The 18,747-nt window shown below is 45.2% G+C and overlaps 1 protein-coding gene across 1 annotated transcript in view; it reads right to left on the reverse strand.

Annotated features, from left to right (window-relative positions):
• The window catches only part of NMUR1 (neuromedin U receptor 1), a 79,879-nt gene that overhangs the window by 59,082 nt on the left and 2,050 nt on the right, over positions 1–18,747 (reverse strand). The window contains exon 2 of the mRNA XM_060684934.2: positions 17,953–18,003. Within this exon, the coding sequence (XP_060540917.2) occupies positions 17,953–18,003 (51 nt within the window). The remainder of the gene's footprint in view (positions 1–17,952; positions 18,004–18,747) is intronic.

Below are 18,747 nucleotides of genomic sequence, written 5' to 3' on the forward strand. Positions count from 1 at the left end.
GCTGAAATGATCGTGAGGAAGCTAGATCTTGAAAAATTAAAAACCCGGATTGAGGAAGAAACATCAACGATCTTCGATATGCTGACAATACAACTCTCCTCTCAGAAACCAAAGGAGGCCTGAAACATCTGATCAAGAAAATCAAAGAAGTGGGAATTTTGGTCTCTTTCTGAGCATCAAAAAGACCAAGTTCATGACCACTGCAAGGAATGGAAACATCAGAATAGAAATGGATGGTGAAGAGATAGAATGCGTGGGGAAAATCCACTTTACTAGGACTGTAGACTGCTCAAAGCAGTGAATGCAACCGAGAAACAAAATGTCGAATTGCACTGGGTCACCCAGCAATGAAGAACATGAGTGAATGGAAAAAGAAGTGTCAGGGTTCCAAGTAACACCCCCAACGAAAGAAAACTCTGAGGCTTGAGTTTCCTCAAAGTTCCATTTTATTAGAGAAGTCATATTGGCACATCTGGGAAAACCCGAATCTGAAAGTTTCCAGATTTTCCCCACCCAAAGGAAAGTTCAAGTCCCTGCCCAGCACCCACATGTCCATCACATGGTCCAATCATCCACCGTCCAAACTGGAGACACCTCCCAGTCATCCGACTCCAGGTGCCAGGGCAAGGCGTCCTTGACTCTCTGAGAAAGGAGTGTTATTTTGACTACATATCACCCATACTCTATGCACTCCCCACTCCCATTTTCCCACAGTAGAAAATGTGGCAGGCCTGAAGGCCCAAATGTAAAAGATGGCTTCCAGGTCTGACAACTAGGATATGAGGCTGGCAACGAAATGTAGGTTAGTCTACTCTGTTTCCCATAGCTATCTATGGTTCTGAAAATTGAATCTTAAAAAAGTGTAACAGGAAGAAAATTTACTCATTTAAGATGTGGTGCTGGAGAAGGCTCCTGCGGATTCCTTGGGTATCGAAAGTGACTAACAAGCAAGTCCTGGGGCCTATAACACCCAAAACATCACTGGAAGACAAAAATCACAAAATGAGTCTTACTTTCCTTGGTTATATCATGCGGGGGTGTTCACTGGAGAAAGCGATTATGCTGGGATGAGTTAGCGATAAAAGGAAATCGGGCTTGGAAAGAACACGGTGGCTGCACACCATCAAAGCTGACAGCAGCCAGAGCATAGAAAAAATTCAAAGAAGTACCGCAAGATTGGAAGGTGTAGGGAGACCTGGCCCAGAGAATCGCCAAGAGTCAGACACAACTGAATGGATCACATCAACATCCTATAAATCAAGGATCATCCTGTATTGTTTCCCCGCAGTTTTTCATTTTCACTTTTTTTCCCCCCCACTTCTTTCCTTTTCCTCCAGGCATGTTTTTATATAATTCGTTTGTTTTACTGGGCTTGTAAACTGGCTTAGTTGTATCTCTCAGCAGTGTGCATCCTCTCTATCTATAAATAGAGATAGACAGAATTATAGCATATTGCAACCGACTTGAGATTTATGCTTAATCGTGCATTCAAAACTCATGTTTTTCTAAGCAGCTGCTCACCGGATACTTCCTATTTCTCACTCAATTGGTTTTTCTCGGTACTCTCCTCTTGGTCCCACTTGTCTGCTCGTGCCACCTGACACAATAAATAAACCCATACACACAGTATATATTCCCCTGAATCTTATTCATTTCCCCACATCTGCTCACATCACCAAACAGAATATATATGTTATCTATTCCCCTGAATCTTTTTCAGTAGCCCCACAACTCATCACCAGTTCTTTCGTTATCCCCTTCCCCTGGAGTGGAACAAAATCAGTTGGATGACTTTGGGCCGGTTATTTTCTTTCAGCCTCAGGAAAGAAGGAATGGCAAACTAACTTTGCAAATCTTGCCAAGAAAATGGCAGGATTTGTTTGTGCAGATACCAGGAGCCACATGTGATTTAAAGGTGAAAAATAAACTTCAAATCCTGGGTAAATAGAATAGAATTTTATTGGCCAAATGTGATTGGACACACAAGGAATTTTGTCCTGGTGCCTATGCTCTCAGTGTACATAAAAGAAATGATAGACATAGGGTACAAATAAGCAATCAAATCATATTAGACAGTGTCTTAGGGCAGGGATATTTTTCTGCACGCCTGGTAGTTTCCACCACCATCAATAGCACTCTTCAGGTTGGTTGTGATCTGAATCAAAAGAAGTAACAGAGTGGCACAAAGGGGTAGTAACACATCTATGTTGTGTAATCAGAAGCAGAATTCCATAACTGGTGGCAAATGAGACTAGAAAAAAAATCTAGAGATTTCTCATCCTGGGCAACTTTAAGAGAGGTGGACTCTGCTGGCTGGGGAATTCTGGGAGTTGAAGTCCCCTCCTCTTAAAAGTTGTTCAGTTTGAGAAACACTGAGTCAATGGTTTTAAACCTCATAGTATCCAAGGTGGATGTTACCTTAGAGATTGTCTAGGCCAATCTTCTACTCAGGGCAAGGGATCCCCAAAAGCTCACCAACCCACTTGAAGTCTTCCAGAAAAGAATAATTCACCACTTCAGGTTACAGCCTGTTCCGCTGGCTAGCAACTTCTGTACAGTGAGGAAATTCTTCATGGTGCTTGGTCTAATAGTCTTGTAATTTTAAACCTTTGGTTCTAACCTCCTACCCATCAGGACAACAGATACTAAGTCCTGTTCTTCTGTGAGTCAGATCTATCTGTCTGTCTATAATGGGGATAGGATAAGATAGGAATAGGAATTGGTTTATTTGGCCAAATGTCTGGTGCAGAAGCTCTCAATGTACGGTACATACAAAGAAACAGAGTAATAACTATCAATGAAGGTGGTAGAGAAGATGAGAAGGATAATGATCATCTTAGATCTGTCTATCTATCTTCAGATGGCCATCTCATCTCCTTTTTGTGGAAGTACAAACTGGAAAACCACCCATTAGGAACACAAAATATGAATTTTTAAGAAGATGTTGGATAACCATTTGTCTGAAGTGGTGTAGGGTTTCCTGCCTGGGCAGGGGGTTGGACTAGAAGACCTCCAAGGTCCCTTCCAACTCTGTTATTCTATTCTATTCTATAATTTGGTTTGGGCTGTCCTGTCAAATGCACAGAATTGTCTGGACACACACCAAGAATTGTCTAAAAGTTTAATCAAAGGCAGAAGTCAGAAAAAGTGCTACCTACCAGACTCCTGATTTTTTGGGGGTGGGTGGGGAGGGGATGCTAATTCATTTCTACCTTTCACTCCAGCCATCCCACATTAATTTGCAATGGCAACCAGAAAACCTCACATTGAGAAGTGCTTAATTTATTGTTATTGCACATGGTACAACAAAATTAAATGCCGTCTTCAGTGTACATTATCACTATAAAAATAAAAACACAAACATACATCCTTTACATCCTATATAACTGAAATTGAAAACACGATATGAGAAGTGTTACAGACAGGGCACTGTATCTAATAATATGTACAACAGATATGTTACTCCTGTTGGGGAAGCTCTGCTTTAAACAATGTAGGCCCAAAAATGAAGAGGTAAGTCTATTAACAAGCCAGCTAGTGGTAAAGGCATCAGGCTAGAAACTGGGACAGTAAATTGTAGTCCCACTTTAGGCATGAAATGTGGGGCGACTTTGAGCTTCTCTCTCAGCCCAACCCACCTCAAAGGATTATTGTGGAGAAAATAGGAGGAAGGAATAGATGTACACCACCTTGAATTATTTATAAAAAAAATGCAAATAGGATTAAAAAAATTCTAAAACGATAAAAGAAAAAGGCTGAATTATCTAGCATCAGCTCTCAAAAGGAAAGTCAGCCTTCATCCCCTCTTGAGAAAGAACACGATGTAATCAAAATATCTCATCCAGTCATTTGTCTTGAAAATAGTTAGCAGAGATCATGGTGCATCTGCCAGAAATATTCATTGTTAAGAGGACTGAAGGTGATAGGTTCTTTATCTGCATTTCTTTATGTGCTTTGATGTTTCAGCTGTACCTTCAAAGGATGCATTTGTTAATATCTTCTCGCCCAACCGTAATTTTTCAAGGACTCTTGAAAACTTGAAACACCTTGTGTTTCTTCCAGACTCTCTGTCTTACATCTGTTGTGAAATGAACATTGCTGCAATTTTTACTCTGGCCTGAATTTTATTCCCAGGCTTCCAATGATGGTATAAAGATGATTTGAGAAGCTTCATACCAGGCAAATTTGCATCCCAGAGAACAGATCCAGAAGCCCTTTAAATAAAGATGAATATGAGATAACTAAATCTCTATTTAGCTGGGGATAAATCCAAGAAATGGATTATCCGTTAAATTAACCAATTCAATTCAAATCTACAGTTAAGTGTGACGTGAAAGCTTACTTACCATAGAGGCAAATTTATCATTTTATACAATTTGTTTTTTAGCCATTTTTATGCATCCTTTTAGAACCTGCCCCGTCAAAAAGTAAATTTTTCGAAGCCAAACTGCATTGGCAAATCATATCAAGTGCAGAATGAATGAGATGGAATGCTTCTTTTTAATAATATGTTTAAAAACAAACTGGGGAAATTGTGAATTTGAATCCTCAGCCAACTAGGGGACTTTGAGCCAGCCCCTCCATCTCCACCCAACCCCTCTTCACAGGGTTGTTATGGAGAAAAATTGTGGAGGGGAGACCATGATGTAGATCAGGGAACTCCAAACCTTGGCAACTTTTAAGACTTAAGGACTTTAACTCCCTGGCTGAGGAATTCTGGGAGTTGAAATCCAGAAGTCTTAAAGTTGCCACGGATGGAGACCACGATGTTACACAAAATAAAGGCAGGATCAGAGGTGGAGAACCGGTAGCAGAAATTTTGAGTAGTTCGAAGAACTGGTAGTAAAAATTCTGACTGGCCCTGCCCCCATCTTTTCTCAGCCTTCCAAGTCCAAGCTGATCAGGAAGAAATGGGGATTCAAAAAAAAATTTGAAACCCACCACTGGGCAGGATATGGAGATGGATCTGGACTTTGACAGTAAGCTGAACTTGAGACAGCAGTTGAAACATGTTGCCTGTAAGGGCTCTGTTAGAAGTATTGCACTGAAGAAAGAGAAATCATTCTTTCTCTCCACTCAGGGCTGGTGAGACCACATCTGATATCCTGTGTACAATTCTTAGCACCACGTTTCCAGGAGGATATTGACAAGTTAGAATAGGTTGAGGGAAGGGTAAGAAAAATGATCCAGAGATTTGAGGATATGCCCTTAAAGGCCAGCTAAAAAGAAAAAGGCCAGTTCATATTTTTGACCATGCCTGTGTCAGTAGTTCTTAAAATGTGTGGCCCAATTATCCTCTCTTCCTGTCATTACTCCGTAAGAAGTCATTTTTCACAAGCAGCCCCAAACTGAATCCTCAACACATGTACAAGCAAACAGGGTGATCGGGAAGGGTGTGTGTGAGAATATACCACTTTTAAAATAAAAATAAAACATTGCAATCGGTTGCAGCTTTAAGATTTGCTGCCTTGGGGAGTGAAGGCAAGCCCTGTTTTTGAAAGCAAAACAAGTAACACTGACTAAAGAGAAAGGGGGAAAAAAATCCCATCTAAATTTTATGTATTTCAATAAATTTTCAAAAAGATCATCTAGATGAAAGAGAGGGAGACTGCACAAGGACTATTTATATAATTTCTTTTAATTTCAACATTCCACTTCAATTTTTCAACCAGGAAATAAAACCTCAATCGTGAAGTATTGTATTGTCTGCTTTTTTTTTTTTTTATTTGATTTATATGCCGCCCTTCTCCGGAGACTCAGGGCGGCTTACAATGTGTTAAGCAATAGCCTTCATCCTTTTGTATATTTATACAAAGTCAGCTTATTGCCCCCCCAATCTGGGTCCTCATTTCACCTACCTTAGAAAGGATGGAAGGCTGAGTCAACCTTGAGCCTGGCGAGATTCGAACTTACAGTAATTGCAGGCAGCTGGTCTTAATAACCAGCTTAATAACAGGGTGCCTTAGACCACTGTACTACCAAGGCTCTGCTTGATCTTCTTTCAGTTTAAAGTCCTGAGAGTTGATAATTTTCAGGAAGTGCAATCCAACATTTGGGGTTTTGAAAAAGGAGCAATTGTAGGAAAGGGAAGATTGGGGCATAGGCAGGAACAGTGAAAATGGTCAAGGGGGTGGATGAAGCCCCTTCCCCCTTTAAAAGACAACCTTTTTGTACAACAACCCCTAAACTGCGGAAGGGTTTAGGAAGTTTTGGCACCTACCATTATTATTATTATTAATTATTATTATTAATTAAGCTTAAATGTGCCCATTTCTCCTCAAGCCACCCCTCAGACGATTCAGGCAGCTATCCTCCGTTGCCCCTCCAACGGTGATTTTCCACCACCAATGACCCCCTGGCCCTCCGCCACAAGCCCTTTGCTCTGGCCCATTGCCCAACCCATGTGATTGGCTCCAGGGAACAAGTAGCTGCCAGCCCATTGGGCGGCAACAGTGGCACCGGGGGGGGGGGCAGCAGGCGAGTGGCAGCAATGGGGCAATTGGGGGGGCTGGCAGCCCTCCTGGTAAGCCTCGTAGCTCCTGTTTATTCCCCCTCTGCAGCGCACATAGAGGCAAGGGGGAAATTGAGGGGGGGGCTGGCAGCCCTCCTAGAAAGCCTCTCAGCTCCTCTTTACTTCCTTGGGCAGTGCCTGAGTGCTGGCGGGAGACAATCATGGGGGGGAGGGCACCTGGCAGCCATTCTAGCAAGTCTCACAGCTCCTCTTTACTCCCCATGCGCAGCGTGCAAGTGGTAGCGGTGGGGCAATCGCAGGGGGTGAAGGGGCTGGGTAATCCTGACAAAACCTCACAGCTCTTTACTCCCCATGCGCAGAGCATGAGTGGCGGCAGCAGAGGGGTGTGGGGGGGGGTTGGCAACCCTCCTGGCAATCCTTGCAACTCCTCTTTACTCCCCATCAGGGGTGGGATTCTACCGGTTCGCACCTATTCGCTAGAACTTGTTGTTAATTTTCTAAGCAGTTTATTTATTTATTTATTTATTTATTAATCAAATTTCTATACTGCCCTACTCCCGAAGGACTCAGTTTGGAGAACCGGTTGTTGGAAGAAATCTCCTTTTGTTTTTTTCCACTTTACAGGGCTAATCCTGTAAGGAAGGCAGGAAGGAAACATTCTGGTGGTGTTTCTAGCCTAATCTTTATTGCCCTGCTTACAGAAACTGCCTCTCTGTTAACCCTTATTACATTCTTGGCAGTATGCCTAGATTTACTGTTGCCTGAGCTTCTCTGGAATTTTTTTTTTTTTCTTTGCTGGTACTTTGCTGGGGCTTGACTTTCTTAAAGGGGAAGGGTTGTTTTAAGCTTTTTACACTGCTATTGGGAGGAAATACTCCCCTGTTGGAGTTCTTCTAGCCGGGGATGCAACAATCAGCACTTTGAAGAAATAATTGAATAACGAAGCAGTACTGAGGCAAAAGACAAAAATTGCACAAAAATTACCTGCAGATCTTGATGCCAAAGTAAATAGTTTCCATCAATATGTAATAAAACAGCGCAATAAACATGGCTATGCATTAAGTAGTATCGGAAATATGGATGAAACTCCAATGAATTTTGATATGATTGGAAATAAAACTGTCCATCCAAAAGGTGAAAAAACAATTTTAATTAAAACAACAGGACATGAGAAGTCCAGTTTTACAGTGGTACTAGCATGCACAGCTGATGGCTCCAAACTGAGACCAATGATTATTTTTAAAAGAAAAACAATGCCAAAACTAAAGTTCCCTGTTGGTTGTTTTGTACATGTGAATGAAAAAGGCTGGATGGATGAAGAAGGGGTAAAGCTATGGCTTGATAATGTATGGAGCAGGCGACCAGGTGGACTTATTCAAAAACATAGTCTACTGGTGTGGGTTGCTGGGAGCGGGGGGCGCATGTTAGAGGTAACCAGAGCATGGCAATGCTATCTAAGCCAAGATGGCCCCCTGGCCCTCAGCGCCCAGCCCTTCACCCAGACACCATTTGAACTGGGCTTTTCGCTCCACGAGACAAGTAGCCGCAAGCCAATTGGGCACCAACAATGGTGCAGGGGGAGGGGGGCAGTGGGTGAAAGGCAGAGGGTAGAACAATTGCCATTGCATGGGCATTGAAGGGGCTGGCAGACCTTCTGGCAAGTAGCTGCATTACAGGAGTGTTGGGAGAGCATGCAATTACGGGGGCTGGGAGGGGGGCTGTCAGCCCTCTTGGCAAGCTTCATGGCTGATTTTTATCCACGGGACATCGTGGGGATTGGCGGCAGTGTGCAGAGAGGATTGTGGGGACAAACAACCGAACTGCCCGTTCAGTGTTCGGGCCAGAGCCAAGGCGCAGAAGGTGTCAAAATGGGAAGCTCTTGCCCACTGCTGACTCCCCGTTGGCCGTACTGCCCCCCCATCCCAGAGGAACTGCCAGTTTGTCATTGGAGCCAGAGCCAACCTCCTGCCACCGATACAGACTCCTCTCAAAAATCCCAACTGCACATTGCGGCTGAGGTGCATGCCCTGCATGCTGATTATTTCCAACTTCCTGCTGTGGAAGGCAAGGCACATTCCAGAAGCAAAATGCAGCACCTGGAAGAGAGATTTGCCAAAGTGCGGAGATATAGACATTTGTATGATGTAAGCCATCAGTACTACAAAAACCAGGAAGTAGCAGCCAAGGCATGGAAGGAAACTGGAAAAACTTTGAAGCCCAGACAGACACAAAGAATTCGCAACTGCGAGACAAATTCATGAGGGTAAAAAGAAAAAACAAAAAAGCAAAGAGCAGGAACCGGAGAATTTGGTCCAGTGGGCCAAATTGTGTACCCCTCCCCCGCACCTCTGCCTCCACCTGATGTTTGGAGGGCAGGCCCGGTGGTCCAGCACTCAGACTCACCTGTGCTGCACAGGTTGCGCAGGCCAAGTGCACTGGCCAAGGGGCCAGCGGGCTGCAACTCTTGCTAGATACTAGGGGTGGGTTCTAAAATTTTTTACTACGGGTTCTGTGGGCATGGCTTATTTTGTGGGCGTGGCTTGATGGTCATGTGACAATTCTTTAGGATTTAGCAGAGGTACTAGTCTACCAGGCTTTTAACTGCTTGCAGAGCTGTACCGGTCTACTCATTTGTTTTTGCAGGCACCGGTCTACTCATTTGTTTTCTTTTAACACTGATCAGCTGTAGGGCGGCCTTTTGAAGCCCCGGGGCAAGAGTTTAAACAGTTTTTTCCCCTCTAGCCGATCAGCTGGGACTCAGGATGCAGCAATAGATTGGGGGTGGGGGCAAATAAAAGGTAAGAATAATGCAGGGGGGGCAGGGGAGGCAGAACCGGTTCGGTGACGTCATATCATCACTGCTACCGGCTTGGCGGAACCGGGCGGAACCCCGGAGGAACCCACCACTGTCGGACACCATCAGTCCCCCTGGGCATGCTGCCTCCTGTGTGCGTGCCACAGCGACACCAGGCTGGGCTAGGCTGGTCCCTCGCCATCTCTAGGGCTGCCCCACAGGTGAGATATGGGCCTATCTGGCCCGTGGGCCTTATGCTTGATGTCCGTTGTACATGAAAAAAATAAGATATCACCTGAAAATAAGCCCTAATGCATCTTTTTGAGCAGAAATTAATGTAAGACCCGGTCTTATTTTTGGGGAAACACGGTAGGAAAGTCTGCATGCAAATTCTGCTAGCCTTTAAGCAGTCAATAGTCCCTAACATGCTTCTTAAAATGAAGCCTTTTCTGAGTTCCTTCTCGATCTTCCCAGGACACGTCTTCCGCTCAGAAACAGTCATTTTACTTCTGGATTGTCTTTCCCAAGAGGATACTATCAGTTTAAAACCTAAGTTTAGCACTTCAAACCTAAATAATTCCGGGGATGTTTTTTCAGCAATGTCCTTGAGAAAGAAGAGAGATAATCAACAAACTGTGAGGGAGCCTGCCGAGGAAAAAAAAACGGATTGACTCATTTGCTGCACTTCAAAATTTACAGCAAGCAGACATTATATAGAGCAGAGTCTAGTGGTGGTGAACCTATGGCACATGTACCAGAGGGGGCACGCAGAGCCCTCTCTGGGGGCACATGCGCCGTCGCCCCAGCAGAGTTCACCAGAATTTCTTACTAGAAAGCCAGAGGGACACGGGGCCGGGCTGATCCCCTCCCTCTCTCCACACCTGCCTCAGGACATCTGCCCAGCAGCCCAATGGGAGTGCTTCCTCCCTCCCGTCTGGGGTAAGACAGGCAGCTCATGTGCAGTGTGAGGGTGCAGCACTGATGACAGCCTGTTGAGTTTGTGGTGAAGGTAATTCCCGTGGTGGGGATGGAGAGGAGCTAGGTTGGAAGGGAGTACAGCTCACAGCATGGCATAGCTGCAGGAGAACGGAGCGCTTGGGCGACAGCGCGGGCTTTACAGTGCCAGCCCTGGATGTGCCACTGGCCCTGCCTTGTTGCTTACACCTCATCTTATTTATGCAAATTCCCCAAGAAGTAGGTCCAACGCATGGCTGAGCAGAGGACGAGTACTGGAGAGATTGGAAGCCTGCTTGGATGAAATTAGGCTGTTTATGAATGAAAAAAGAGCAGGAATATCCACAGCTCACTGATACGGCCTGGCTTACCAACCTGTTTTTTACAGATTTTACACTACACTTCAATGTACTGAACAAACAACTACAAGGTGTAAGGAAAACAGCAGAAAGGATGGTTTATGATATCAAAACATTTGAGAGAAAACTAGGTTTTTGAAAAAGACCTTGAAATATTTTCCAAATCTAAAAATGCATTTAGAAAATTCTACAACGTTTGCAGACAATCCTACAAGCCATCAGGTAATCTACAAGGAATGTTTTTAGCATTATAGCAGCTGCAAAGGTGAATTTTAGTAACAGGTTGGAGACGGAGACAACCCTGTGTTTTCTTACTTCTCCAGATAAAGCCAAATTTGAAGAACTTTTATCTTTCCTGCTTACACTGGTTAGATTTAGAAAATCTGGAAATGGAGCTATTGGAAGTTCAAGAAAGCTCTATGTGGAAAAATAGATTCTATGACCTTGGAACCGTGAACTTCATGAGACATTGTAGGACTACGCAGCTGCTAAATTTCCAGTGCAGCATAGCAGGCCTTTTGGCTTCTTTTTGGGCTATCTTCTGCAATTTTGCGTCTTCAATCCTCTGAATGTTCTGTAATTGGGCCTGGGAAGGCTGCCTGGGAAATTCTGGGGCTGGAAGTGAAAGTTGAGTAAGAGGCAAGTGTGTTGGTCCCTCTCTCCTGGGTGAGAGCTATGGGGGAGGAGTGGCTCCTTGCCTGGTGGGTGAGCAACCTGGCAGCGTGTTGTTTGTGCACTGAGTGGATTCATTCTGAGTGTTTTGGGAGATAAGGGGGTGCTGAATGTGATCCCTCTGCGGCAATGAGGTGGTGTGAGTTTGAGGGCGCTGAGAGCAATGCTGTAGTGCCTATAAGGCTCACCTTGCCCACAACTGTTTGTCAGTGGGAGTAGATTTTCCCCTTTTTAAGGAAGAATGGTGGAGATGGGGGATGGAATGATTCTCAGGCAAGGCAGAGGAGGGTGACCTATTCCAGTGGTGTCGGGTAACGGGAGATATGGGAGGTAAGGAGGGCCCTGGCACGGGGAACACGACCTTGGTGTTTAGTATTGGTCTCGTGTTCTGCCCCCTTGCACTCACCTCATTTACCTGGTCAGAAGATCTGTGATGGCCCTGGTCTTAGGCTGCTGCTTTTAAATGTCAGATCAGCCTGCTATAAGGCTACCCTTATTGTTGATTTGATCCTCGAAGAGAAGGCTGATCTGGCTTGTATAACTGAGACCTGGCTGGGCCCAGAGGGAGCCGTTCCCAGTGATGGGATTCTGCCGGTTCTAGGCGGTTCAGCCAAACCGTTCGTTAAATTGCTGGCTCACTCCGCCCCTCACCCCACCCCGCCCACCACTATTTATTGGCCTCGCTTGCAGTGTTGCACAGCTTGCCTGCAGTTATTCTTTGGCTCCTCGATCACATGGCCCAGACTGCTTTCCTAACTTTGCCCACGGCAGCCTCCCATTCTGTTCCCGAACACCCACATCTGACTGCCCCTGACCGCTCCAGCAGCAGAACAGGCAAGTACAGCCGAGTGCTGCCCTCGGGAAAGCGGGGCTGGGAAAGATGGTCGACCTGCACCCACCCAGCTGCCGGCCACAGCCTACTCCCATCCAAGCACCGCGCTAGTGGCTGGCGGTGGCGTGACTAGTGAGGTGCTCGGATGGGGTGGCCAGAAGCTGTGAGCCGTTGGCCACCCCATCCAAACATCTCAGGCTGCTGCTGACCCAGCAGAACTGTCCTGCAGCCACCTCCCACCTGTGCGGCGCCAGCCTACCCTACCCCATCCAGTCGCTGGGGGAGAGGCGTGACTTTTCTCCACCCCGGAATATTGGCTGCCCAGGCTGCAGCCGATGCTCTGCATCGTAATGGGCTCCAAGAGGAGGAGGGGCATCGTCTGCCCCATTGCGAAGCTCAGTAAGAGCAACCAGAGCTGGCTGCAAGTGCAGGTGGGCGGGCGCACGTGCAGTGGAGCGCAGGCTTAAGGTGCTGCCTCCAAGTCGAGGGACGATCCGATGGTGCAGTAAGTGCGCCACCGCCACCCGGGCAGGACAGGAGAAAGAGATGGAGAGGAAGAGAGATGAAGGAGAGAAAGGGGGGGAGAAAGAGATGGAGAGGAAGATGGATTGCACCCATGCAACCTCTCCTCACCAATAGACCTCTCTGTGTCCCATGGTATACAGAGGAACTGAGAGGGATGAAACGCATGAGATGTCTAGAGTGCAGCTGGTGGAAGACGGGATGAACTTGACTAAACACGGGTACGAGCTGCTACTAAGGCCTACCTCGTGGCGATTCATACAGCAAAGTGCAAATACTTCTCCACACTAATTGCGTCTGCAGATAATCGCCGAGCGACTCTTTTTAAGGTAAGCCTCCTCCTCCTGGGGAAGGAAAATCCTTTGCAGATTTTCTGGAAGACAAAATCACTCAACTTCGTTCCTAGTTAGATGCCAGCATGGTTGCTGGTCCGGTGGAAGCCCCTGAGGCAGGTTCTTGCCGTTATCTGGGAACAGTTTGACCCTGTTGCTCCCGAGGAAGTGGACAGGATCCTAGGGAGTATGTGTGCAACCACCTGTTTTAGATCCAGGTCCCTCCTGGGTTGTGAAAGCTTCCCAGGAGGTGACAGGCGGGTAGACTCTGGTGGTGATTAATGCTTCCCTACAGGACCGCCCTCTTCTTAAGAAGCCATCGCTGGACTCCACCCGGTTGGATAATTTCCAACCTGTCTCCAATCTTCCCTTTTTGGGAAAGGTGGTTGAGAAGGTGGTTGCGCAGCAGCTCCAGAGATTTTTATATGCTGCCCTGAGTCTTCGGAGAGGGGCAGCATATAAATTGAATTAATTAAATTAAATTAATTTTTTGGATGGAATGGATTATCTTGACCCCTACCAGTCAGGATTCAGGCCTGGATTTGGGACAGAAATGGCATTGGTCGCACTTTTGGATGATCTCTGGCGGGAGCGGGATGGGGGTAGTGCATCCATCCTTGTTCTACTTGACCTCTCGGCAGCTTTCGATACCATCGACCATGGTATTCTCCTGGGGTGGCTTTGGGGGATGGGAGTGGGAGGCCTTGTGCTATCCTGGTTCACTTCCTTCCTCTGCGGCCACTCTGTCAGTGTTGATAGGAGGGGAGAGATCCAGCCCTTGCCCCTGTTTTGCAGGGTTCCGCAGGGCTCGGTACTCTCTCCACTCTTGTTCAACATTTATATGAAGCCGCTGGGTGAGATCATCCCTCACCATGGACTGAGGTATCACCAATATGCTGATGATACTGAGCTGTATGTCTCAGCCCATGGTGAGTTAAATGATGTCATGTCCTTACGTAAGCAGCATTCCCATCACTTGTGCAAATGGAGCGCACATGCTGCTCATGCGAGTGGGGGTGCATGTGCACGCTCGTCTCTTCTGCAGCCCTGTCCCAAAGGGTTCAGTAGTTTGAGGAAGGAAGTGCTTAAACCCAATAGGCTCAAATGGGGTGTTGCTGGCAAATAACAACACACTATGTGAATGTGGGAGACAAAGAGTCTGACCATCTGTTGATCTGTCGATTACTACCAGTAGAATACACCTACAGTGATTGTTTCTGGTATAAAGTCAAAAAGGTGGCCTCATTTTGGCAGTTTAAAGTTTGATCTGGACATGAAATAAAATAATAACCCTGCCAGAATCTGGCACATTAATCTGAACAGGATCTCACCGACTCAGTCAGGGTCTACTGTAGTTGGTCTTATTTCCTGCTAGTTTTTCAGCTATCCCGTCAGCCCTTCATTTTCAACTTTAGCCCAAAGAATTCAAACGAAGTCAAACAAGTTCACATTATGCCCTAGTTCTGAAGATATGTGGGCAGGCATCCCATACAATGGATAAGTGTAACCCAGTTTAGAATCATCTCTTCAACTGAGATGTTTGGCATGTCTTGTGAACACCATCCATAGTTTTGCGAAAGCTTACCCTCCTGTGTGCATTATTTTTAGGGGTGATATAGGATTGTTTTATTTGCTGCCACTAATAGGCAAATGAAAATGATTGGTGATACTCTGGCTCCCTCAAGTGGGACTATTCCAACAGTAGCTTGGAATATGGTTTCCCCAAGTTATTTCCCACAGCAATTTCAGCTTTTCCAATCTTCAAGTGGCATTCACCAAAGGAAAAGAAGAATATTGAATTCAGTGAATTGTGCCTTCTAATCTGAGGGATCTTTAGATGAGAGGCAACCACTCATGGGGTTATTTTCAATTACACTAAACATATCGGTACAGTTGTTCTGTATGTTGACCACTTTCCTTCACTCCCTTGAGTAGTCAACTTTCAGAAGTTTTACTGTATGTACCAAATGTAAACTAAATAAATTACTAGAAGAAAAACTAAAGGATCTAGAGGAAACTCTAGCCACTGAAACTGAAACTGGTTTCTGGGTAACCAGGAAACTGGGAAATTATTCTCCAAAGGATTATCATAACCATTTTCATAACCATATTTACAGACTTCTCACATCCTGGACATAAACTGTTTCAACTCCTGCCCTCAAGATGACACTATAGGGCAGTGGTCCCCAACCCCCGGTCCGCGGACCGGTGCCGGGCCGTGGAGTACCTGGCACCGGGCCGCGTAGCGGCCGGGGGACATGAACGCTGCAGCGCACGGCCCAGGAGCCTTTGCGCTGCAGCGTTCATGTCCCCCGGCCGCTTTTGCGCACTGGGCCGTGCGCAAAAGCTCCTGGGCCATGGCCCCACCCCTGCGCGCGCTCAGCGGGCCGCGGCGTTAAAAAGGTTGGGGACCACTGCTATAGGGTACTGCACACCAGCTCTAGACACAAGAAGAGTTTTTCCCTGCACTATTAATCTTTTCATCGTTCCTATCACCCATCTCCTCCCACTTATGACTGTATGACTGTAACCTTGTTGCTGGTATCCTTAAGATTTATATTTTCCCTGCACTATTAATCTTTTCATCGTTCCTATCACCCATCTCCTCCCACTTATGACTGTATGACTGTAACCTTGTTGCTGGTATCCTTAAGATTTATATAGTTTCCTAATATGATTCGATTGCTTATTTGTACCCTATGGCTATCATTAAGGGTTGTACCTTATGATTCTTGACGAATGTATCTTTTCTTTTATGTACTCCGAGAGCGTATGCACCAAGGCAAATTCTTTGTGTCCAATCACACTTGGCCAATAAAAATTCCTATGCTATGCTATGCCATGCCATGCCATGCCATTCCCATTCCCATTCCCATTTCTATCCCTTCCCTTCCGGGAACCAGGAATTTACTACTCTGACTTAAAAGATTTGCATGTAGAGCCTTGTTTTCTCACAGGGGGCATCACTTTAAGTGGCCTCAGTGGGATGGTTCCATGGGATGGTTCTCTCAGGAGGATGACAAATACAGGTGAGCCGCTTCATCAACAGGCACAGCAAAACAAGAGACCCAAAACCAATAGTTTCAACTGCCAGTAAAAAGGAAGTATGTATTGAGCTGTTGTTTAAGGAGGATCAGCCCCTGACGACCCGATGTTTAAACACCTTAATTGAAACAATGTTCAGTATGGCCGGATTTTACGTACTGCATCAAACCCTGCTACCATCAATCAAGGAAGCACAACCTATCAGCGCCAAAGCCCATTGTATTTACCAATTTGTTTGTAATTGCAGAGACATCAGCAGAACTGATAGTTGCCTGGCTTTCAGAATGAAGAAGCACTTTTCAAAATGGGTTCAGACAGTACTGAGCAATCCAACAGCAAATCATGGCCACAAAATGCCTTCTTCTGCTATCACGAGACACATACTAGCTATGGATCACCAAGCCAATTCAAATACTGTGTTCAAAGTTTTGCTGCGCCACAGGAACTCTCATTTTCTATGTTTTGCCGAAGCAGTTGCCATCAATCGATTGAAGCCTCTTTATGTGTGCAGAAACAATTGTACGTCAATCTAGGCCTTCTGTGGGCGTAAGGTTTATCATGGGCTGGTTTCCGCATATGTCACATGTTTAATTAACACTCTCACTAGACTCTATGTTCTATGTTGCTTTTAACTGTTTTATTTAAGTTTGGTACTGACGAGTCAATATGAAATGCTTGCATTTACCACTGTTCGGTTTTTAACTGCATTGTTTAAATTATTAGAGGGGACTGTTTTAAAAATACAGGTGAGTTAAGATGCATAGTTCAGGTTTGTAATGCTGAGGACACCAGGATCCCATATTTCAGGGGCCACCGATCATGCCCTCAAAAGACATGGAGTAATCTGTGGATATTTCCAATTTGTATAAATTGATTGTGCTTGGATGGAGCCATCTCCCAGCTTTGCTACATGCTTTAAAGTTGGATGGCTGACTAGCTGCCTGAGGGTGATTTGGAGCAAAGAAATGGCATAAAGGGAAAAAGTTAAATATCCTTGCAATCAGTTTTCCCTGATTTCTTTCATGTGTTCAATCTGCCTTTTACAGTGTTCACCCTGAAAAATGACTTGCACAAATCGTAGGAGATGCTGTTTGAATGTTGCTTTAATTGTCCTTTACTGAAATATTTCTCAACCTTGGCAACTTTAAGATGCGAGAATCAACTGCCAGAATTCTCTAGCCAACAGACTGGCTGGGGAATTTTAAGAGTTAGAGTGCAAACATGCTGGCAGGGTAATTCTGGGAAGCAGTTTATATCCATTAATGGTTCATAATTTTTAAAAAACATGATTGGCCACTAGATGTCAGCAGCTGCATTGCAATTCAGAAGAACTCCCTTTACTTTTAAACAGTGATTTCAATTATCTTCAAATAGATTGCAGAAATTCACAAGGAAGACAATTGCTCATTCTCCAATCGGCTTTTTCCAATCTAGCACCCTCTAGAAGGGCTGGGACGAGAAGGTCAATTGCCCACCTGATTGTGCCCTACAACTGGAGTTTTTAAATTGTATTTGATGAGAACTTGATGGATTCCATGAGAAACTAAGAGAAAAACCGCTAAATTCACTCAAGCACAGCCAATTTTCTAGCACTTGAGCTCTGCCTCTAATTCAGGCTTCCAGGAATTTTTATTTTTTTTTTAACACTTCTGCAGCCTGAAAAAGTCTAAAAACACCTGTTCTAGAATTCCTAAGGGGAACTCTTAGGCATCAATGCCACAACTAGGAGCACCAGAAAGGCCTTGTCCCTGTTTGCTACAAATCAATCATTTGTAGCATTAACCGCATGAAAATCCTTGCTGGTTCATTACTTTTATGTTTCAATGGTTTCGTTCATGAACCAGGGTGCGCTGTATGAAGCAAGCCATGGGACCTAGGAAGAGTTGAGATAATGGGTAAAATGGGACAAAATGAACAATTTCTATGGCTTATTGGGGCATTCTTTGAAAAGAAGGATATGTTCACATTACCATCTCTCTTTGGTGTGCTTTTCTTTTCCTGTTATGGATCTCTGGAGAACCCTGTAAGGAAGAGAGGATGGAGGGCAATTAGTTAATAGGAACAGTTTCCTCCCATCCCCACCCCCATTATAGATATGGATTCTAGATAGATCCTGCAACTCCTCTTATAAAAGGCCATTTAGACCGTCTAGCAGGATGGGCCACATACAAGACTACTGAATAAATAAATTTTATCTAGATCTTAATATCTCACACTGTGGTCTTCTCAGAGCGGGTACACAAAGAAAGATGGCCACATGCTTTTCAGAAATTTATAGATTTAGAGATCATGAAGTCCTTGTGCCTTGCTTTCATCAGTTCTCCTTCCAGGAAAGCACTGTGTAGTCTCACGGTGCTGGACTTCCTTCCCAGACTTACGATGAAGAGTCATGCAAGGGATATGTCCCAGAGGAGTGTTTCCCTCCCACCCAGTTATGCATTAGTGGCAAATATCTGTAGCTCACGTGTAGGATGAGGGTGAAGGTTCATTCTCCAAGCTTGTGGGTTGGTTTCCGAACATTTTGAAAGTGTAATAGGACAACACTGACATCTCCTAAATTCCACTGAAGATATTACCTAGCCTGGTAACAAAATGTTCAGAAACCAACCCACAAGCTTGGAGAACCTTCATTCACCCTCATCAGTTATCCATCTCCACCCCTGGCTGACCAAGTGATGCAGGCCCTATTACATCCCGTTCCAGCTAATACCAAAAGGGACACCAGGCAAAATTTCTGAGACTCTATTGCTCAGCCAAGCTGCAGC

The sequence above is a fragment of the Pantherophis guttatus genome, chromosome 6, assembly GCF_059756535.1.
Source record: "Pantherophis guttatus breed Tessera chromosome 6, ASM5975653v1, whole genome shotgun sequence".
NCBI classification, from domain to species: Eukaryota; Metazoa; Chordata; class Lepidosauria; order Squamata; family Colubridae; genus Pantherophis; species Pantherophis guttatus.